General features: G+C 33.8%; 1 protein-coding gene across 1 annotated transcript in view; it reads right to left on the reverse strand.

The window, feature by feature from the left end:
- Positions 1-3,347: 3,347 nt before the first annotated feature.
- The window catches only part of LOC143068956 (DNA polymerase epsilon subunit 2-like), a 32,892-nt gene continuing 11,383 nt past the window's right edge, over positions 3,348-24,856 (reverse strand). Inside the window, exons 7-15 of the mRNA XM_076243364.1 lie at positions 24,728-24,811; positions 24,251-24,307; positions 18,997-19,118; positions 18,273-18,414; positions 17,494-17,614; positions 15,895-16,009; positions 15,419-15,602; positions 14,928-15,104; positions 3,348-3,508 (exon numbers count right to left, since the gene is read on the reverse strand). Of these exons, the coding sequence (XP_076099479.1) occupies positions 3,425-3,508; positions 14,928-15,104; positions 15,419-15,602; positions 15,895-16,009; positions 17,494-17,614; positions 18,273-18,414; positions 18,997-19,118; positions 24,251-24,307; positions 24,728-24,811 (1,086 nt within the window). The 3' untranslated portion in view covers positions 3,348-3,424. The remainder of the gene's footprint in view (positions 3,509-14,927; positions 15,105-15,418; positions 15,603-15,894; positions 16,010-17,493; positions 17,615-18,272; positions 18,415-18,996; positions 19,119-24,250; positions 24,308-24,727; positions 24,812-24,856) is intronic.

The following is a 24,856-nucleotide window of genomic DNA, read 5'->3' on the forward strand; positions in this document are numbered from 1 at the left end:
CAAACTGCACACAATGTCGGTTGCAAAACCATGTAGCACTGCCAGGAATCTGTATATGAGGTTTTGATGTTTTAACTTCCACGTGTCATTGCTATACATAATATACTGTAGATCATAAGTATATTTGCCTGAATGAAACTATTATATCATCGGAAAACCAAATAATGCACCGTCGTACCCTAAATGATATTTCAAACAAGAAAATTAAAATAGCATCTTTCCATCCCTATAACATGGAGGAAACGGATACTATGATTTTTTATAGACTAAAACTGAAGCTCGCTGTTTCATGGAATAACCAAAGTAATACATAATACCTCTATATAAATACTTTTCAAACGAAACATTTTCATACTTCTTCTAATCATCTCTATGAATGCCTAAAGATAGAAGTTAGAGTTAATACAGGTAAGCTTTTTAATGATAATGAAATACATGTTATTTTTGCATTGGTAACACTATTTACCAAATCTAGTATACAAATTTGAGAGTTTGATTTTGCCATTTGATTATGGAAAATTTCGTTTTGAGTTTTCCTAGGAGTTCAGTATTTTTGTGCTTTTACTTTTTTTCAAACAGAATATATTTATTTTATTAATTCCATGCGTCCGAACAATTAAGAGACAAAATTGACTATTTTCTTTAAATTAATAACATAAGGAGAAATGCCATCATGAAACATGGCAAACCAACAACAACCGGAGTACACACTACTTTGCTTGCAAAAAGAAAAAAAAAAGAAAAAAATAACTTCGAGGAAAATACAAAACGGAAAGTTCCTTAACATATGGGAAAATAAAAAACACATCAAACAAATGGATAACAACTATCATATTCCCGAAATGGAACATGCATTTTCTTACATAGAAAATGGTGGACTAAACCTGGTTTTATATGTAGCTAAACCTCTCAATAGTATGACATTCGCATACACTGAGTTCATTATTTTTGTGATTTTACTTTATACAATTCCATTATAGTGCAAAAAATGTGTGAAAGTGATATATAAATATGCGGATGTAATATGTATATATGTGGCGGAGATGAACATGCCTATGAGCGTTCAACTCTCTATCGCCTCTCGGACAATTTCATAACAACAAAAAATACACGGAAACTGTGAAATGGATTGAAAAGATCTATACGCAAAAGATAGATACAAAGCATAAACATGCCGTTTAGTGGTAATTGAAATAGTTTGAAAGTGTTTATGTCAATCCACTCTTTGTTTGTATATATTAGGTAATTGGTTTGGTGTAATGAACTAAATGGAACTTATCAACAAAACAAGTATTAAACTGTTAAAGCAAACATTGACCTGAACTTGATGTGATCTTGGGGTATGTAGAAATATTTTCTACTACAATTTATTAATGTAAACGAGAATTTAAACTTCAAAATCATTTGCACTATAACCGCTTTTTGAACAGTTTTCTTATTGTGTAGTTACTCTTGTATTAAATCTTGAAGCTATTTGTGGCAAAGACTACGCCATAAAAAAAATTAATAGTAGCATCCTTATATTTCATGCATATTCGGCACAGACTGAAGAAAGGATATTTTAATTGAAAGGGTCTGAAATCTAGTGGCAACTATTGTCTTTAATGCTTCGATGTATATAAAAAAAATTGAATGTAAAATGGTTTGTTGTAGATTAAAGGGGAGAGTAGTTTTACCAGAATATTAAAATAAGGAAGAATTAATAATAATAATAATATAATAATAATTCTTTATTTAAAGAGGGTTACACAGTTAGCTGTAAAAGTAATCTTCCCTGAGGCCCTCATAAAATACAATGAAATATAACAAACAATTACAAAATATCAAACAGACACACATACATGAATAATGAAATAAAAAATTGTTATGAAATATACAATTTTCAAAACCGGTAAAAGTTACAAATTCATATATGACATGTATAGTATTGGCATCAACAATATCATAAGTTGCAGTCATGGTTCTTTCAATGTTTACTGATAATTGTAGTGGTATATTTGCTATTTTAAATGTTTACTGCTCTTTAGTCGGTTCTTGTGTAGACCAAACGCGCGTCTTGCGTATCAAATTATAAGCCTGGTACCTTTGATAATTATTTTGTCTCTTTGACACATTCCCCATTTCCATCCTCAATTATATGAAATATGTGCCACTAGACGTTAAGCAAACAGCAATCAATACATCAATAATTTGACTGTCACCTTTCATTACTTAAAGACTGCAGTAATGTATTTCTATATAATAATATTTAAGATGAAGATGTTCCTGGTTTCCCTAGTTTGATCGGCAACTAACAAATAGAAATTCAGAAAAGTGTAAATTGAAATGAAAAGTTAATTAAAAAGGACTTTAAATATATAACATAAAGCATATTTCTCATGTTCATCAAACACTACTGTGAACAACATTAATGCTTCAGAACTGCAAGACCAGTCAAATAATCCCAATAATTGATATTTGAGCAAAGGATTTATCAAGTAATCATCTTTTGCTTCGAACTGCATTTTAGAAATATGGGAATGTGTTGAAATATCTGGTTGCTTTTCGGGTAAAGCCATGACTTTAACTTTTTTTGTTCAAATGCTATATGTATATTGCGGCCACGTTTTGGTCAAACGTCAAATTCAATGTGCTTTCTTTTATGTCATAGTGATATTTCTAATGACTGGTTTTCTGATCCATTGAATTACTTTTGTGTCATATTCCTTAGTGTGGCGTAGCAACGTTCATACAAATGAGAGTTTTAATCCACCGTTTTCTACATAAAAAAATGTCTGTACAAAAGGCAGTAATATATGTAAGTTGTCATACCTTCGTTTGATGTGTTTGAGCTTTTGATTTTGCCATTTAATAAGGGACTTTCCGTTTTGAATTTTCCTGGTGTTCAGTACATTTTTTAGCAAGAGATGCTTACTCTATTCATGCACCTGGTCTCAATCACTCCTTTTGGAGCTCATACATTTCCCCAGTTTTTTTTAAATCTCGAGTTGTTAATCGAAATGGAAGAACTATAGGCTGATACTATTGTTACCTCGTGTACCACTTAATTCACTAATTACCACCTTCACAATCTCCTTCACCAGATAACTATTAAAGTCTTTTCCATGTAGTAATATTAAATTACTGTTCCCTGAATAAAAATATTATATTGAAATCTCAGATATGGTCAAACATAAGCCTATCATATTTTTGGAGTTTTACAGTGTTTCAAAAAAACTTACTGTAAGATCACTGCAATTAATAATAAATGCCCAATTGACTTTTTAAGAAAGGTGAGCAAAACAATTATTGCACGGGATATTTAAAACTAATATAGAATAAATATGGCATGATAACATAACACAAGATGATGGTCAGTAATGTATTTTTCCATAATAAAATTTGAGCCCATCAAAATATAATCAATTGTTGAATGATACACATGTCAGTCTCCAATCTTGCTATCTTCTATCTGTTTTGTAGCTGGTAAGTAAACTTTAAAACTAAATTCTGTTCTTGGAAAAGATCCCTAAAAAGAAAAAGACATTGCAATTTACAACAAAGATGACCAATTCCTCACCTTTTTTATCTGAAACCTAAATATATTCTTCATAGAAATTAATTCTTATATAATTTGATTTTTTTCCCCTGTATATTCACATTGCCCATGTGAAATTTTAGAGTTGTTTGTATTACCATTGAACGACAAAAATATGTAACATATAAATTTTCTAACATCAGACACGCGAAATTGTTTCTTTAAAAGTTGTAACACGATGATGACTGTTATACCCATATTTTGACTATTTTATTTATTATGTCTGTTTAGTTCACACATCATTGTAAATATAACAGAATTTGACAAAACTGTCATACAAAGTGATAGGTTTAGTGCTATAAAACCAGGTTTAATCCACCATTTTCTACATTTGAAAATTCCTGTACCAAGTCAGGAATATGACAGTTCTTGTCCATTCATTTTTTTATGTGTTTTGTCATTTGATTTTGCCATGTGATTAGGGACTTTCCGATTTGATTTTCCTCTGAGTTCAGTATTTTTGTGATTATACTTTTTACATCTTTCGTAAGAACTATTTTATTTTTTGCTACGTACTACTTTCGAGTATGTTCTTTTTTTACCAAGCCCATTTGGTGGTGTTATATCCTACAGTCTATCTAAACTAATTATGCAAAGAATTCGGCTAAAGCCAGTGTTAGGGGGGAATCTTAAACTTGCAGCAATGGTTAACATTTTTTGCTTTATTTGAAGGCCTCACTGCAACCTGGATATGAAGAACAGCCATAAAGCACTGTTCCTTTGCTTTTTGTGTGTTTTTACCTGTAAATGTTCTTCTTTTGTGCCATGGATGGATACCCTATATCCTTTGTTTTTGTATTAATATAAACTTAATATTCATACATATCTTTAATTGATTATGAATGATATATTTTCCAATATTATAATGAAAGGAATGGTTTTTTTTAATAAAAGTAAAGAATTACTCTTTTAAAAATGTTAAGTTCATTCCTTGAAGTAGATGTTTAAATATGCTTATTTTGCCACATACACACTATGTGGAGCAAACATTAACAAGAATGTGTCCATAGTTCACGGATGCCCAAATCACACTATCATTTTTTGTGTTCAATAGACCATGAAACAGGGGGTCAGAACTCTAATTTGGCATTATAATTAGAAAGATCATATCATAAGGAACATGGATACTAAGTGTCAAGTTGGTTGGACTTCAACTTCATCAAAAACTACCTCAACAAAAAACTTGAATCTGAAGCGGGACAGACGGACGAACGAACAAACAGCTAGACAAACTGCCTGACAGATGAACAAACTAACAGACGAAAGGAGGAACAGACCAGAAAACATAATGCCAATAAATAGGGCAAAAAAATCAAAGTGTTTAAAAGCTCTGAAGGGTCAAGATTGCTTATAATCTATGAGTGGAAAGTAAAATCAAAGAACATTGCTTGTAGTTAATTACTACAACACTGAGGACTCCATTTTTTTCTAAATAAAAGTGACTTTAACAAATGATATCATTGATATTTTTAGAACAGATATTAATTTCCTGCACCTTGCAAAAGTTATGTAATTTGCTTGACAAGTTTTACATGATTTTGTTCCTTGAATATCTGAGCATATATTACATAAATTAGTTTCTGGAAATGTTTATTGGTAGAATGTTAAGAATGGTATGATCAATGCACTAAATATTATGTATCTCGAAGGTAGTGATAAACATTGGAAGATTAGATATCTTGTCAGTATCTAAAGACGTACTGAGGTTCAGACAGACATGGGTAAAATTTGGCTATCACTCAATATATGCTAAAAGAAAGGATATAATAACATTTATCAAATTATGAACTTTGCAGGAAAAGAAAATCTTCTTTATGGTGAAAAAAAAATAAGGGGAATTAAGCTTGCCTATTTATTAGGTCTTTCAACCTCTCCGTGTGGAAAGACCTATTGAATTTCTTCTGATTATTATTATTTTTTAATTTATTTTTTTTCTTCCGCCTTATTTTTTTCTTGCGGTGTAAAAATGTTTCAAAAGATGTCGCTTAGTTTTTTGTATATGATATCATACAGTCTATACGCTTTTGAAACTGACCCTGTTTAACCGAACACTTTTCTTTGTAAGAGTTATCTCCCAAAACACTTATCAGATCTCCTCCGCAACCGTAAAAGAAAGCGACAAATTTATTTTTCCAACTTGCTCATTATATCCTCAGGATGTTAGGTTTTACGACCGAAGCTTTACGAACCCCCTATATGAGAGTTATTTCCCCTTTTGTATTGAAATAAGTGAAATAAATTTGTAACTGGAAAATCATAAGTGATAGAGGCCTAGGGTCTTTTGATTTGAGGTCCTTGGTCCAAAAAAATGAAAATGAGGTCAAAGGTCAAGGTCATGTTCAAATTTTTTATTTTAGCTTGTTATCTCTTATTTTCAGAAATCATACAAAATATCGACAAAATATTTGCAGACAATTGTTAGTAGCGACATGTCGTAACACGTAAATTTTACTCAAAAGGATACGTAACATTTAATGCGAGTTTTCCCCCCTTTTGTATCTAATATTAGTTGTATGGTAATATATCTCATTAACAATATAAAGTAGAGGCCTAGAGTCTTTTGATTTGAGATCCTTGGTTGATGACCTTGAAATTGAGTTCAAGGTCATAGGTAAATTTAACGTTCTAGATTTTGACCTTTGTTCTTTCCTCTTATGTATACATGAAAAAGCCATGGGATTTTTTGCAAAAGATTGCAAGCAATGAAACCTTGAAAAAGACAACCGGAAGTGACCTTTTGTAAACCGGAAGTAGCCATTTTATTTACTAATTTAATGTAAAAGTATATAGAACCATCTATTTTTGGAATAAGTGTCAAGTAAACTATCAAAACATACCGGAAATAACATATTTTAAACCAGAAGTAAAAAATTATCTCCCTTATTTATATCTTTTTTTATAGAAACCATATATTTTTGGAATCAGCTTTCAATAACCTGTCATTTGACGCCAAAATTGACATTCAAAACCGAGTTTTAATATTTTCACATAAAAAGATCCTTACTGGTGGAACAATTGGTTTTTAATTTAATTTAATTTTTCTTTAAAGCTTTTTAATAAAGTTGGACTCATTATAATATTGTAACAAGTTGAGGGACACAGTTAATTCCCATAAGATTGCAGATTGTCTATTAAAAAACATGTTCTCTAAATGATGACAAAGGGGGGGGGGGGGGGATTAAAGACCTTGACTATACTTGACAATGTATCATATCATACAATACATTAATAGAGGTCTTATGCTTGAATAAGAGAGTTTTTTTTTTTAAAGTATAATTCATCAAATCATAAAACAGGATATTTGCACCTGCATTGGCCATATATTTTATGAAGCAAAGTTGGACAGTTCTTTCAGTCTTAATGTTTAGAATTGGGAATGTTACTGCAAAAAGAAGGGAAGTTAACTGTTTTAGACTATTGCAGGGTGAGGGGAGTTATGAATGTACATATTTTAATAAAACTTTTTTTTTAGCATCAACCTATGATTCACACAACCTTATACGGGAAAGGATGGTATCATTAGTAGGTTGCACACAACAATATTAGACTAAGATTGATCATAAGTATGCTGAATTGTTCATGACATGGGACCAATATTATTCCTAAAGTTTATTTTGGACTCGGCTCAAGGTGTTTCCATTCTTAAAAGCTGCAATCACAAGATCATTTAATATAATAAATTAAAAAAAAAAAAAAAAGTTTCAAATCGGAAAAAAATATACAATAGAAATTTGTGTGTGTAATGTTTAACTGTAGACATTACTGTTGACTCTTTAAATACATTTCATGAACAAAATAAAAATATTAAAGTCATAATCGAAGTAGATCATTTCATTTTTCAGACGATAGGTACTCTTGGTAAAAACAGCTAATCATTAACAGAATAGTCATCAAGAAGACAGATAATGTCTACAAACAGATCAGAATCATTACACTTTTATGACTATCTATGTCGGAAGATTGGGTCAGAGAAAGTAGTGAAGGGTAGGAGGTTAACTTTCATAGCTTTAGACTCAACCAATCACAACAGCATAATCAGTGGCAGTAGAAGTGAAGGCCTGGATTTAAAAGGTAGTGACATTGATATTATGGCCATTGATACTAACATAAAAGTATATGAATCTGAAAAAGATGATGTAGAAGGAAGGGATATAGCCCTTTTGATGGACACAGCAGACACACAGCCATGTTTTACACATCTAAATCTACAACGGTATACACATAACAGGCCACAGAAATTTCTCAGCGAAATGTTAAAGCAACATGGAAAGATGTTTCCGTTGTTCAATATAGTAGAGCAACATGGAATGAAGTATCTTTTGTCAAGTAAACTATATAAACAGAATCTTTCAAAATTTCCAGAGGTAACTCAACTTAGGTTAACTCAAGTTCATGGTCCATGTTTATCAGATGTTAATGGTGATTATGATCTTGCAATGTGCTTTAAATGTGACAAATGGATTTCACAAGCAGCACCATGGATCAATAGACCTCGTTCATCATGGCTTTCACCTGAAATAATTTCTAAAATAACTATGTCTGGTGTTTTGTTTGTTCCAATTGGAAGTAAGGGGTCAATATATGAGGATTTGGAATGGCGTATATCATTTTCGGTAGCAGAAAAACAACTTGTATTTTCTTTCAATCATACTCAATTACTATGTTATGCTTTGCTTAAAATAGTTCTAAAAGAGATAATTGAAGGGGATGAAGATTTGAAAGGTTTACTGTGTTCATACTACATAAAGACTTTGATGTTTTGGATTTCTGATGATTCAGATCCTGCTGTTTGGAGACCAGACAATATTACAAATTGTTTCATGGCATGCTTGCACAGACTTTTATATAGTATACAATATTCAACATTGTTACACTATTTCATTCCTGACTTTAATTTTTTTTTACTGCGTTTAAGTACAGAGTTAGAAAAAAAAGCAAAGTTGACCAACCTACTCAAAAAATTATATCAACAAGGAATTCAATGCGTCTCGGCCTCTGAAACACTACTTGATTACACTAGATATCCAACTGGTACATATACAATCAAGCAGCTAAATATGACTCCTAATTTAGTATATGATGTATTAAAAATCTTAAAGTGTTTGCCTCATTCATATCATGAAAGAGGTCTCATTCAACTACTGAATCGACTGCTTCATCATTGTAAAACAGATTTGTCACGTGAGCTTTTTCTTTACTTTATATCAAGTGCACATCAATATGTACCACAAATACCAAATGCTCAACAACAAAAAAATAATAAACAACAGTACTATAAGTACAAATATGACCTCAGTCGTCTGTTGATAGGGTTAAATTCAGATGCAGTAGCAGGATGGTCCATGTTGTCCACTTTCTTTTATGTTCATAAATATTACTTTACATCTTTAGAACTTATCAATTATGCTTTATCAAAATACACAGACGAAAAATGTAATAACATATCTTCAAATCATTCAACTCACAGAAGGATGTATGTGACACCAAAAGAGCAAGCTGCACTTGATTTGGTGAAAAAAGAAAGACTCATAACAATCTTAAAATCATCAACAATTAATTATACTGAATTTACATGTAAGTCGCAAATAATTCCAAAACAATTACAACAGGATGTTATAAAAAGTTATGGCATTTTTCATCCTTTAGTATATGCATATTTCCTTCGATTTTTGTGTTTCTACCATCTACATGACCAATTTTCATGTGAAGATGCTATGCAACAGATAGCAAGAGCAACTTTTCAGACACGTCCTACTGGAAATTCAATGAGCAGGCTATGTGGTCAATCATTGATATTTTTTGGAATAGCAGTTCAGATGACAGGTAGGCTAGACACAGCAAAATCATATTTTAAAGAACTTGCTAAAATGGATGTGGACGTTTACACCAGTGCTGCAATAAAACTTAGTGAACTAACACAGTCACAGGATCATTATTGTGATGTCAATGTATATGAATTAATTTTTAATTTTCTTGAAAGTTGTTGAAGATTAAAATTTTATTAAACCATTAATCACTTGAGGCTTACACAAGAGAGTTCATACCTGCTTAAGGTCATTCTTTGAATATGAATGATTGATCTGAATTGTGGTGGTATGGAGGGAACTGGCCAAACAGCTTGGGGGGGGGGTGTCATGTGAGCCCTAAGCCATCAATAGTTCAATAAAATTCTATTCAATCTTTAACAAGCTTGGATTAATTTGGAAATTATATTGAACAATAGATGATATAGTTGCTTCCATGAGACTTTAATACAGTTCTACATTCGAGAACATTCACAAGGATATCTGTGGTAATTAAGGCCTTTCACCATTCTGTGGAAAGACTTATTGTATTTGTTCTGATTATTTTTTGTCTTCTACCGCCAAATTTGATATGTCCCCTGTTTTATGGTTTTGCAAGATGTCGCTTTGATTGTTTACATATGGTATTGGACAGTTATTGGGCTTTGACTTTTTATTGTAAGAGTTATCTCCCAAAAACACTGTTTTCTTTTATGTAAGATCTTATCTATTATTGTAATACATGTAGAAGCAAAAAATTTATTTTACCAAAAGGCTCACTTTATCCTCATAATTTTTACTCCTCTTTTGACAGAAGTGATATGGAAGACTCCATATGAGAGTTATTTCCCAATAATAATGAATTAAGTGATATGCATTTGTAACTGGTAAACTAAAAGTGATAGTGGTAGTGCAAAATGTTTGCCTACTAGTGTTTAAGATATGAAGCACTTGGTCTGAAACAATCCAATGACATCTTATAAGAGTTATTGGACCTGAAATGGTTCAATTTAAGGTGAACTGATTGTTACTCCAACCATGTACATGGTAGAGTCATAGGGTATTTTGAAAACTGTTGTTTGACATGTGACCTTAAAAAATATCAACCCAGAGTGACCTTGAAAAAAACCAGAAGTGGCTATTTTTGCACTTATTTTATGGAAAAAAAACTAGAAACTAAATGTTTTTTTTTAAATATACATACATAAACATATCATTTGGAGACCGCAAGTAAATTTCACGAACCAAAAGTACATTGACTCTATGTATGTGCCAGTCCCAAGTCAGGAGCCTGTTATTGAGTGGTTGTCGTTTCTTCATGTGTTACATTTTTGTTTTTTGTTCACTTTTTGTACCTAAATTGGGCTGTCAGTTTTCTCGTTTAAATTGTTTAACATTGTCTTTCTGGGCATTTTATAACTGACTATGCAGCATGGGCTTTGCTCATTGTTGAAGGCCGTATGGTGACCTGTAGTTGTTAATTTCTTAGTCATTTTGTTCTCTTGTGCAGAGTTATCTCATTGTCAATCTTACCACATCTTTTTTACTAATTTCGTCCATGTTACATACAAAAGAATACAGAAACGATATATTATTGGAATCAGTGTTAATAAAGCTATCATGTGAGACTGGAAGTGACATTTTTTAACCCAGGACTTGACAGTTATCTCCCTTATTTCAGTACAAACAAGAATGTGTCCATAGTACACGGATGCCCCACTCGCACTATCATTTTCTATGTTCAGTGGACCGTGAAACTGGGGTCAAAATTATAATTTGGAATTATAATTAGTAAGATCATATCATAGGGAACATGTGTACTAAGTTTCAAGTTGATGTAACTTTAACTTCATCAAAAACTACCTTGACCAAAAACTTTAACCTGAACTTCACACTATCATTTTCTATGTTCAGTGGACCATGAAATTGGGGTAAAAACTATAATTTGGCATTAAAATTAGAAAGATCATATCATGGGGAACATGTGTACTATGTTTCAAGTTGATTGGACTTCAACTTCTTCAAAAACTACCTTGACCAAAAACTTTAACCTGAAGCGAACAGACGGACGGACGCACAGACGGACGAATGGACAAACGGACGCACGGACGAACGGAGGCACAGACCAGAAAATATAATGCCCCTCTACTATCGTAGGTGGGGCATAAAAATATAAAGAAACATTTATTAATGGAATCAGCATGAGGAACCTTATGTTTGGACGCTAAAAGTAATTCTAAGTAAACTGAAATTAGCTTCTCATCAATAAATTATAAATCTGATGTGGAAACACCTTCAAATGTTTTCTGAACAATTGGTTTTTAATATACTTTTATAGTGTTTAAATGTGTATATTTGTATTGACAATACATGTTATTATTTGTTTTCCAATATGCTATTGCTTAATGTTTATTTCTGAATAGTATTAATATTAGTTTCAAAATAAAATTTGTAATAAGTGCTGAGTTCCAACCAGCTGTTTTCAGTAAAGTGTTTATTGGATTGACATGTGCAGCAGCACTTAATGGTATGCTGATATGCAGCTATGTATCCCATACACTTTTATATTAATTCCTGCTTTTCCTATTGATTGCTTTACCCAACTTGATACTATACCCTTTGTTACTGATTTAAAAGGTTTAACGCAGGGAAAAAAGAGAGACTTTCCTTTACCCTGAGTTTAGAAGTTCTTTTTAGATATTCTTCCATGGTTACGACAACACATTTTTTAAGATAATCATGCCATTTGACTTAATCTAGAAATTGACAATGAGTGTTGGCTGAAAACAAAACTTTACGACAAGAGATGATTTCAGCTTCCTTATTGCGACCTTTTCATATTTAAACCAAGAGTTCTTCCGAATAGTGAAGTTGAAATCACCACTTTGTAAATGTAATGGACCGTTATGGAACATCGGTTTCACAAATGATATGGGATATGTTCCTTATGACGAAACTACAAGTCTGTTCCCTTTTAACTAATGTGACCTACCAAATTAGACTACTTACCGGCCTTGTAATAACATGAACAACGCTACGAGAGCCACATGTGAAGTGGGATCTGACTACCCTTCGGGAGCACCTGAGATCACCCCCAGTTTTTAGTGGGGTTTGTGTTGCTGTTGTACCCCTACTTGTGACATTTTTACCTATTGTGTCTGTCATGTCTGTTTGTTTTGGTGAAACATCAGTGTCAATATAATGGAATTTGATGTGACTGTCGTACAATGGGGAGAGGTTTAGCTAGCTTTAAAACCAGGTTCAATTCACCATTTTCTACATAATTCAGAAATATGACAGTTGTTATCCATCAGTCTTATTTGTTTGTGCTTTTGGTTTTGCCATTTGATTAGGGACTTTCTGTCAGTTCAGTATTTTTATGATTAACTTTTTCCTGGTTTCGATTGTTTAACTAAGTCTACTTTAAGAATGAGATGTGGTATGATTGCCAATGAGACAACTCTCCACAAGGTACAAAATGACCCAGAAATTAACAGCTATTAGTCAATGTGCCGCCTTCAACAATGAGTAAAACACATATCGCATAGTCGTCTATAAAAAGCTACGAATTGAAAAATGTAAAATAATTCAAACAAGAAAACTAAGTCTGATTTTTGTACAAAATAATGAACGAAAAACAGCATTAGCCGACTACCACTTAATAACAGGCTACTGACTTGTGACAGAATGTGACTGGGTTAACGAAGTTTTAAGTAGCCATTCTTCTCCCTAATGTACACTTTCATGATGTAATTAGAAGAAGTAATATTGTCAAGTTTTATTAAAAGAATGGTTTGACAGCATTGCACACTATGGAGCATATTAAAGTAATAATTCTAGCTTTTGTTATAATTGTAATAATGTCAAATCCTCATTTGCAGGTAATTGTTTCAAACAATATAAAACTATATTTACATCCCATGTTTATGTTTATTTGAGAAGAGAAGGTCTGGCATTGAAAATACCCCTCAATACACGAGTTCCTAGTTTATGTTTCCGGGCAGAGTTTCTGATCTGAATCACAAAGATGGCTATACGCCATAGCATGAAACTATTGCTTTAATAACAAGAAAATGTGGTATGGTTGCCGATGACACAACTATCCACCAGAGACCAAATGAAGTGAAAGTGAGCCAATATAGATAACTGTACAGCCTTCAACAATGAACAAAATCCCTCCAGCATAGCAATAATTAAAAGGCATTTTATAATAGATATATTTATAGAAATAAATCGTTGTTCAGAGATATATCTCACCTATCAACATGAAATTCAGAATAGACAATCTGATGGACAGCAATATTGCTTATTAATTCAGTCACTGGACCCTGATCTAGTGAGCAGGGCCTGAAAATGGTTGACAAACTAAAATGTACAGACAGTAATGTAACCTTATAGAAAATATCCTTGTTTATTGTACGTAGTTCCTGTCAATATCAATAAGCCAGCATTTGTGAAAACAATGCTGCCCCATTCATCTGTGGTTAAAGTCACGCCCATTTAAACAAATTATTATTGACAGTACCATCTAGAGTCTGCAGACTTGGTGTAGTATGAAACGAAAATATACGTTGGCATTCCAACATTTGTGCAAAACACATACACAGTAGCTTCTATAAGTTGATTTCAAACATTTAGATTGTTACTAAATATTGGAGGAGTAGAGAGACTTGTTGCACAATCAGCATGTGGCAATAGACCACTTTCGAGTTCATCCGTCACCGGAAAAAACTCGTCAATTATACGCGCCTTTATGACGTCATTTACCAGATAGAGGGGGTCGCCTGTATCCCTGCACTATTTACGTTCATCAAGCGTCTTGGTGATCGTCATTGTGCAGGATAAACTAGAAATAATGGTTGTTCTGTAGATACTTAATGACAATTCCCTAATGACATCAATGCTGATTGTCAATTTTGAGAATTCAATTTGTCGTATAATTCGTACAATATAGAATTATAGTTTTCCAACCACTCGCTCAACATTGGAATGGAAGTGACGACGCCCCTAAACGCACAAATGACGTTCACTAAAACCAGAGTTTTTGACGGAAATGCATCGAACTCGAAAGTTGTCTATTGTTTACTTACATTTTCTACATTCACATGTGATCATGTTATATGCACTTTTTGATTGCATGCAGCCAGTTATGACTGCAACCAATGAAAATCTTTACCTCGTGAGTAATAAATTTTCTCTTAGGTAGCAATACACAGTTAGTCTCCTTCCTGTCTAATAAATAAGGCTTACTATTTGTGTAATGCATGTGTATATTTCTGGATAGAGCATCTTCCACAGATTTCAATTTCAAAAGTTATAAGGGGAAATATAATCACCAAAACGACGAACAGACGCACAAACCAGAAAACATAATGCCCCTGCACTATTGTAGGTGGGGCATAAAAACAATATATATCAGTTGACAAGTAATGAAACACATCAGGAAAGATATTGATTAACATCAGGAACAAATGGCAAAATTCATCTAAGGTCAACTTAGCCTGTTGTTCACTGATTGTAATATTGGGAATTGTACAATTCGTAAAGAAAATCTGATAGTTACTTACCGGATTCATCACTGTACAATCAACTGATGTTGTGTGGAATGGATCAAACTTGTCAGCACAAACAACTAAATCTGGTAATGGATATAGCTGAAGACCAGCATCATAAGCCCAATACACAGGACAAACATGTAATGGTAATGGACATAAATGGCCTTGTGATACAATTGTCTTACAAAACTGAAATACAGAAAAAAAAAATCTTTTAAAGTTCTAAAATATAATTCTTGTTGCAAAATCATATCCGACCAATAAATTTATAAATCATTAGTTTATTTCAATCGAAGGTTCTTGATCAACAAGATTTGGCAAAAAAAAAATTTAAATTATTTACGTAAATTTTGAATTTCAATAGAGTATTTATATATGGTACATTCATATCACATCTATGGTGTTTGTATTTGTAACTAGAAGTTCATCACTATCCTTTAATCAATCCAGTTCAGAATTTTGAGACCTAATAAAATCAATTCTACTTTACAAATAATATTTACATGACTAGGCACTTCTCCATCTTCTGGAAATTTTACACAATTCCTACACATCTTTGTAACAATGTCTTCACGGAACACTACAATTTCCTGAGTACAGTACTGGATACGACAGGGATTACTGGTAAACTGTGCTGATGGGATCTTTTTCCTTATATCCTCTGTAACTGAATTAGGTATTGGTGGTCTGTTAAATATAAGAAAAATTATTTTAAAGGTAATAATAAAGAATAAACACAGAATTTAAGCACTTTCCAAGGGCCCAAAGAAAAAATTAACAATGGCTCCTGAACATGTGTTTATTCTCAAATGAACTGAAAAACTTTTCTGATTAAAAAATATGGTCATTTTTTCATTGAAAATAACAAAACATTTCAATTTATTGTGCACAAATGTTTTATATTTCAGATTTTTCTAAATCTTAAATAGTCAAATGGTCATAAATCTTGCAATGGACCTTGAAAAAAATAAAAACATACCTAGGTAAAATAGTCATAGGTCCTGGGTCTTGAGGTCCTGGTACAAATATAAATCTACTGCTTTCAACTAATGTTGGAAACTCACATATCAATTCTGTTAAGTTGTGGAAACATTCTGACGATAAAGACAACAAATAATCAATTCTGTCAGACCATCATACAATGTTGGAAGAAATATGGAAAATTTTAGGCAAAAGTCCTCTGATTGATTTGAATGTTAGTTGCTTAACATGCATTGGCAAGTATTTTATGCATATTCAAGACTTAAAATTAACAATTGATTTATCAAGCAAGTTCTGCAAGGTAGGATAAGAAGCAAGCAGGGGAGGATATTTTGACTGCCACTGGAAAAAACAGTACTTTGTAGTGATGTATATTATACAGAAACAATTTATTTGCACTGTAAAATGTAAAGAAAAGTACGATAGTATGAAATAAAATAACAAAAATATTGAATTCTGAGGAAAATTCATAACAGAAAGTCCATAATCAAATGGCAAAATCAGATGCTGAAACACACCAAACGAATGGACATCAATTGTCATATTACTGACTTGGTAAAGACATTTTCTTTGCTTATGTAGAAAATTGTGGGTTCACCCATTGTTTGAGTAAGAACAAATAGTTCACATAAAAAAAAAACAGTCTGAAGATTTGATATTTTTTTGTTAAAAAATAGATACAACTAGTCTAACCTTGACATTTGTAAATGTGCTGGTCCCAAATTAAAGGCATAAATATCACACAATAGATGTGTCAAAGAAAATTACTTACTGAAATATAACTTTACATGTGCATCTTCAATATGTTTATTCATAAATCATTTATGGTCTTTCTAATGAGAGGATAGTTTCGGCTACAATCTCACCACAGGGTGACTACTGTCAAACAATACAACCCTAATAAAAGCCATGTACTGTACAATAAATTTAAAGTCATTTTCAGTTTTTTAGTCAATCTTCAGACTTATCCACTGCTGTAAACTCAGTGCTGATCAGACCATTAGCTTGCAGGCAATGAAGATCTGTTCAGTTTAATTTCAGACTGTTCAGTAGTTGTTATTTAACTTTACAGATTAACACCACACTGAATTGTCTGCTAAGCTACTGAACTGCAAGCAAATGCCAACAAAATTGAATATACTGCAGTCAATGAATCTGAATATTGGTTAAAAGACTGAACATGAGTTATTAATTACATTACATGTTTGTTTCATAACAATGCATTATTTTCATTGGCTGACCCAAATCTTGCTTCATTCTGAAATTAACATTCATATCAAAAGTAATAGTAACAATCATGATGACATGAGGTTCCACAATAAAATGCACAGGTAAATAATAGAAAAACTTTGATGATCAGAGATAAAAAATGTAATTATAAGTACTGAATGCTTCTTTTAGTAATTGTATAGGGTTGTAAAAGTGTTTACCATGCCCACATTCATACAAAATGTACTTTGGTCCTCATGTTCACACCCTAATAAATTAACAAAATGATGCATTCAATTCTTAAATAATTATCTGTTATGACTTTTCAGATGATATTTAGATCAAAATTTTGACTTTTAGACTGAAATGTGTTTACTAGTTTAATTACCTTTCATAATTTTAACATGTTGACTACCCTGATGTGATGATAGAAAATTTCCACATAATATAAAACAAGTTGGAGGAAAATCTGCATATCCTGCAAATAATATTCTTAATTTCTCCATAACCTGTAAAACAGAACATGGTTAATATGAGTGTGTGCATGCAATATCTTATTCAACTTGTTGCTCATAAGATAAAAATGAAACAAGACAATCTGTGAGCACTCATCGCTAATTAAACCCTGATATTAGTTGTGGAGACTATTTTTCTTGCTATTTAACTCTAATATAACAAACAACAGCTAATCAGTTTGAAGTTTTACATGTCACTTACTAAAGCTAAGGAGACATAGTGATGTGATGTTGACCCTGGATACAAAGGTAATTTGAGATGTTGCCTCTCAAAGGTCTTCTCAACATTAGTATTTGGTAAATACTGAGTTGTTCATTTATCTGAAATGCCTGACACAGTGCAAACCATTTCAAGTTTTGATTTGTATTTACAGACAAAAATTTCATGGGACAGATGATCACTTTTTAGGATACATGGACAAAAGGATGAGCAAACTGAAACAGTATACTCTCTCCTTTGTAGTTTGGGTATAACAAAGAAGCTTTACTATCACTAAACAAAAACATATGACATATCAGGTGGTTTTTTTCTGAACTGAAAAAAAAACCAATAAACTCCAAAATATCACTATATACATTATTTTCAATTTTCTTTTCATAAATAAGTATTAGAATTAGGTTCAAATAAGTGCCACAATGATAATAAACCTACCTTAACCTGATCCAACCAAACATCAGATAGGAAAACAAACATGGCATCTTCATTGTCTTGTTCTATTTGTCGAAGTTTTGATGATGCTTTTGCACATTGATTTCCAAAGCCACCAAAAAAGTTAATATTTCCAAAGTAAGATCTGAAATAGATTTTGTATCATAAATTGTCACATGGGTTGCAATAAACTCAATATTTTCCCTCCTACGAAACTGTGTTTTGCTATAGGACAAACCCAAAGGAGTGAAAGAACAAAGTTTGTTCAGACAAATACGGTCAAATAAAAAGAACAAAGAACTCAAAAGTTGATTCAACCATCACTATACACTCCTCTTCCATAAGTCAGAGTATAAATAGAACTGATTAGATATGAGCTATAAAATAGAAAAAATAATAGACAAGAGTTTATCAAAGCAGGCATGGTTCACAAAACAGGGAAATACAATATGCTCCATTAAGCTTTTAATCAACAATATGCATCTAGAGTAAACTGATTACCAGTATAACTGAAAACTTGCATTGAAATCTAAGATGTCTAACAGTCTTATAATAATTGTTTACTTCTAAATCTGCCACAGCAAAATTGTTCAAACAATGTCACAAGGCTAGTTAATAGTGTTCTAAATATATACAGACATGTGAGGCATACATCAATCGAAAACACATAAGATTGCAAATTAAGGCAACTAGGGTTCATCATAGTTTTGAATGTTGATAACCTTACCTAGTAGTTTTAGCTGGTTCTGGTGGTGGAAAACCAAATGCATTAATGTGGAATATTTTATCTTCATACCATCCCTCAGCCAACACAAAACAATTTTCTGTAAACAAACCATTTTGAAAATTCTGGACAAATATGTTAAGTAAATATTCATTTAGAATGCTTTAACACTGAAAAATTTAAATGTTTTACGTAATGCATGAGCCAGAATACGGGTCAGCCTGATAAAACAACATAGAGATTTTACAGTTAAGGGCTGTTCCATTAAAACAGAGAAAAATTAAAAATGAAGACACATTAAAAATGGGGTAACCATTAAAATTTCACTTACATATTAATTATGCAAAGACATAGATGACATCCACCGATAGTCTAGATTTACAAATGCCTTCCCCTGTTCCATGTATCTTTTATTGAACAACATATGAAATTCAAAATATTGGAAAACAGAAAGTACAGCTGATGAATAAATAGGAGTTAATTCTTTTCAATATCTACTGTGTGTCAAAATTTAGTTCATTCAAACACAAATAAGGTGTCTGACAATGTTGATCACATCAATGTCAAACTGCTGACCAAATATGAAGTTAATTTGTTATGTATTTCCCCAAACTAGAGGCTCTCAAGAGCCTGTATCGCTCACCTGATTCTACTTGGGTTTTTGAAATCATATGAAAAAATATAAAATTTGGCTAAAAGTGACAACACAACCTCATTGATAAGGAAAGGAACATGTTTAATTTCATTCAAAAGTCCCCCACTGGCGGCCATCTTGGATGGCGGATCGGCTACAAAGTAACAACACTTGGTCAGCACCTCATAAGGAACATTCATGCAATGTTTAGTTTTATTCCATTCAGTGGTTCTCTAAAAGAAGTCATTTGTATGCATTTCCCATAGGGTCCTATGTTAAATTAAGTCCCTGCTGGCGGCCATCTTGGATAATGGATCGGCTACAAAGTAACAACACTTGGTCAGCACCACATTAGGAACATTCATGCCATGTTTGATTTCATTCCATTCAGTGGTTCTCTAAAAGAAGTCATTTGTATGCATTTCCCATAGGGTCCTATGTTAAACTAAGTCCCATGCTGGCGGCCATCTTGGATGATAGATGGGCTACAAAGTAACAACACATGGTCAGCACGGCATAAGGAACATTCATGCAATGTTTGGTTTCATTCCATTCAGTTGTTCTCTAAAAGAAGTCATTTGTATGCATTTCCCATAGGGTCCTATGTTAAACTAAGTCCCCCGCTGGCGTCCATCTTGGATAATGGATCGGCTACAAAGTAACAACACTTGGTCAGCACCACATAAGGAACATTCATGCCATGTTTGATTTCATTCCATTCAGTGGTTCTCTAAAAGAAGTCATTTGTATGCATTTCCCATAGGGTCCTATGTTAAACTAAGTCCCCCGATGGCGGCCATCTTGGATGATGGATTGGCTACAAAGTAACAACACTTGGTCAGCACTCCATAAGGAACATTCATGCTATGTTTGGTTTCATTCCATTTAGTGGTTCTCTAGAAGAAGTCATTTGTATGCATTTCCCATAGGGTCCTATGTTAAACTAAGTCCCCCGCTGGCGGCCATCTTGGATGATGGATCAGCTACAAAGTAACAACACTTGGTCAGCACTCCATAAGGAACATTCATGCTATGTTTGGTTTCATTCCATTTAGTGGTTCTCTAGAAGAAGTCATTTGTATGCATTTCCCATAGGGTCCTATGTTAAACTAAGTTCCCGGCTGGCGGCCATCTTGGATGATGGATCGGCAACAAAGTAACAACACTTGGTCAGCACCTCATAAGGAACATTCATGCCATGTTTGGTTTCATTCCATTCAGTTGTTCTCTAGAGGAAGTCATTTGTATGCATTTCCCATAGGGTCCTATGTTAAACTAAGTCCCCCGCTGGCGGCCATCTTGGATGATGGATCGGCAACAAAGTAACAACACTTGGTCAGCACCTTATAAGGAACATTCATGCAATGTTTAGTTTTATTCCATTCAGTGGTTCTCTAAAAGAAGTCATTTGTATGCATTTCCCATAGGGTCCTATGTTAAATTAAGTCCCTGCTGGCGGCCATCTTGGATAATGGATCGGCTACAAAGTAACAACACTTGGTCAGCACCACATTAGGAACATTCATGCCATGTTTGATTTCATTCCATTCAGTGGTTCTCTAAAAGAAGTCATTTGTATGCATTTCCCATAGGGTCCTATGTTAAACTAAGTCCCATGCTGGCGGCCATCTTGGATGATAGATGGGCTACAAAGTAACAACACATGGTCAGCACGGCATAAGGAACATTCATGCAATGTTTGGTTTCATTCCATTCAGTTGTTCTCTAAAAGAAGTCATTTGTATGCATTTCCCATAGGGTCCTATGTTAAACTAAGTCCCCCGCTGGCGTCCATCTTGGATAATGGATCGGCTACAAAGTAACAACACTTGGTCAGCACCACATAAGGAACATTAATGCCATGTTTGATTTCATTCCATTCAGTGGTTCTCTAAAAGAAGTCATTTGTATGCATTTCCCATAGGGTCCTATGTTAAACTAAGTCCCCCGATGGCGGCCATCTTGGATGATGGATTGGCTACAAAGTAACAACACTTGGTCAGCACTCCATAAGGAACATTCATGCTATGTTTGGTTTCATTCCATTTAGTGGTTCTCTAGAAGAAGTCATTTGTATGCATTTCCCATAGGGTCCTATGTTAAACTAAGTCCCCCGCTGGCGGCCATCTTGGATGATGGATCAGCTACAAAGTAACAACACTTGGTCAGCACTCCATAAGGAACATTCATGCTATGTTTGGTTTCATTCCATTTAGTGGTTCTCTAGAAGAAGTCATTTGTATGCATTTCCCATAGGGTCCTATGTTAAACTAAGTTCCCGGCTGGCGGCCATCTTGGATGATGGATCGGCAACAAAGTAACAACACTTGGTCAGCACCTCATAAGGAACATTCATGCCATGTTTGGTTTCATTCCATTCAGTTGTTCTCTAGAGGAAGTCATTTGTATGCATTTCCCATAGGGTCCTATGTTAAACTAAGTCCCCCGCTGGCGGCCATCTTGGATGATGGATCGGCAACAAAGTAACAACACTTGGTCAGCACCTTATAAGGAACATTCATGCCATGTTTGGTTTCATTCAATTCAGTGGTTCTCTAAAAGAAGTCATTTGTATGCATTTCCCATAGGGTCCTATGTTAAACTAAGTCCCCGGCTAGCAGCCATCTTGGATGATGGATCGGCAACAAAGTAACAACACTTGGTCAGTACCTCATAAGGAACATTCATGCCATGTTTGGTTTCATTCCATTCAGTGGTTCTCTAAAAGAAGTCATTTGTATGCATTTCCCATAGGGTCCTATGTTAAACTAAGTCCCCCGCTGGCGGCCATCTTGGATGATGGATCGGCTACAAAGTAACAACACTTGGTCAGCACCTCATAAGGAACATTCATGCAATGTTTAGTTTTATTCCATTCAGTGGTTCTCTAAAAGAAGTCATTTGTATGCATTTCCCATAGGGTCCTATGTTAAATTAAGTCCCTGCTGGCGGCCATCTTGGATAATGGATCGGCTACAAAGTAACAACACTTGGTCAGCACCACATTAGGAACATTCATGCCATGTTTGATTTCATTCCATTCAGTGGTTCTCTAAAAGAAGTCATTTGTATGCATTTCCCATAGGGTCCTATGTTAAACTAAGTCCCATGCTGGCGGCCATCTTGGATGATAGATGGGCTACAAAGTAACAACACATGGTCAGCACGGCATAAGGAACATTCATGCAATGTTTGGTTTCATTCCATTCAGTTGTTCTCTAAAAGAAGTCATTTGTATGCATTTCCCATAGGGTCCTATGTTAAACTAAGTCCCCCGCTGGCGTCCATCTTGGATAATGGATCGGCTACAAAGTAACAACACTTGGTCAGCACCACATAAGGAACATTCATGCCATGTTTGATTTCATTCCATTCAGTGGTTCTCTAAAAGAAGTCATTTGTATGCATTTCCCATAGGGTCCTATGTTAAACTAAGTCCCCCGATGGCGGCCATCTTGGATGATGGATTGGCTACAAAGTAACAACACTTGGTCAGCACTCCATAAGGAACATTCATGCTATGTTTGGTTTCATTCCATTTAGTGGTTCTCTAGAAGAAGTCATTTGTATGCATTTCCCATAGGGTCCTATGTTAAACTAAGTCCCCCGCTGGCGGCCATCTTGGATGATGGATCAGCTACAAAGTAACAACACTTGGTCAGCACTCCATAAGGAACACTCATGCTATGTTTGGTTTCATTCCATTTAGTGGTTCTCTAGAAGAAGTCATTTGTATGCATTTCCCATAGGGTCCTATGTTAAACTAAGTTCCCGGCTGGCGGCCATCTTGGATGATGGATCGGCAACAAAGTAACAACACTTGGTCAGCACCTCATAAGGAACATTCATGCCATGTTTGGTTTCATTCCATTCAGTTGTTCTCTAGAGGAAGTCATTTGTATGCATTTCCCATAGGGTCCTATGTTAAACTAAGTCCCCCGCTGGCGGCCATCTTGGATGATGGATCGGCAACAAAGTAACAACACTTGGTCAGCACCTTATAAGGAACATTCATGCCATGTTTGGTTTCATTCAATTCAGTGGTTCTCTAAAAGAAGTCATTTGTATGCATTTCCCATAGGGTCCTATGTTAAACTAAGTCCCCGGCTAGCAGCCATCTTGGATGATGGATCGGCAACAAAGTAACAACACTTGGTCAGTACCTCATAAGGAACATTCATGCCATGTTTGGTTTCATTCCATTCAGTGGTTCTCTAAAAGAAGTCATTTGTATGCATTTCCCATAGGGTCCTATGTTAAACTAAGTCCCCCGCTGGCGGCCATCTTGGATGATGGATCGGCTACAAAGTAACAACACTTGGTCAGCACCTCATAAGGAACATTCATGCCATGTTTGGTTCCATTCCATTCAGTGGTTCTCTAGAAGAAGTTCAAAATGTAAATTGTTAACGACGACGACGACGACGGACGACGACGACGGACGACGGACGCCAAGTGGTGAGAAAAGCTCACTTGGCCCTTCGGGCCAGGTGAGCTAAAAATGAAAGAAATATTTGTTGGACAGACAGACAGACAGACAGACCAGGCGATTGTAATTTGATTTAAGTCCTTTGTATTACTATCTAGTTTTCAAAAGTAAGTTATAAAACTAATGAAGGATACAGCTTCTGACAGGTCTATCTGTACAACTCCTGTAGGATCTTCTAAATACCATTTACCCTAGAAATTAAAAAAAAACAAAACAATTCCATAATTATTTATATATTTAAAGTAGTTCTGATCACATGGAATATTTTGATACAATACTGATTTGATCTTTAAACGTGATTCATCACCAAAGTTATTCCATACATTATGCAAGTGTTATGCTTTAATTTCAAATCTTTAGTGAATAATTCTACCACTTCATTATATTAATAACGATATTATCCGTTGATTTTAAATTTTCTAAATTTAAAATTTTTTTTTTTTAAACCATGCTTTTCATCTTTGAAAATTTTAAGTCATGATTTAATATAAACATGATAAATTATAACCAACAGCGTATTGTGGTAGAATCTAAATTTAAAGTAAGATATTACTTCCCAGGCATCAAAGCTGACTGACAAATATTCTTTGACCATGAACAAATCATTTTACCTCTTTGAGTTGTGTGAGCATTCCCAGTACAATAATTTCTCCAAGTTTGGCTGTACTTCCAAGAAGATATTCTATGGGTTTGAGCTAAAAAAATAATAACAATAGATTGAAAATTTCAATAAATATTCA

This window comes from Mytilus galloprovincialis, chromosome 3 (genome assembly GCF_965363235.1).
Source record: "Mytilus galloprovincialis chromosome 3, xbMytGall1.hap1.1, whole genome shotgun sequence".
In the NCBI taxonomy this organism is placed as follows: Eukaryota; Metazoa; Mollusca; class Bivalvia; order Mytilida; family Mytilidae; genus Mytilus; species Mytilus galloprovincialis.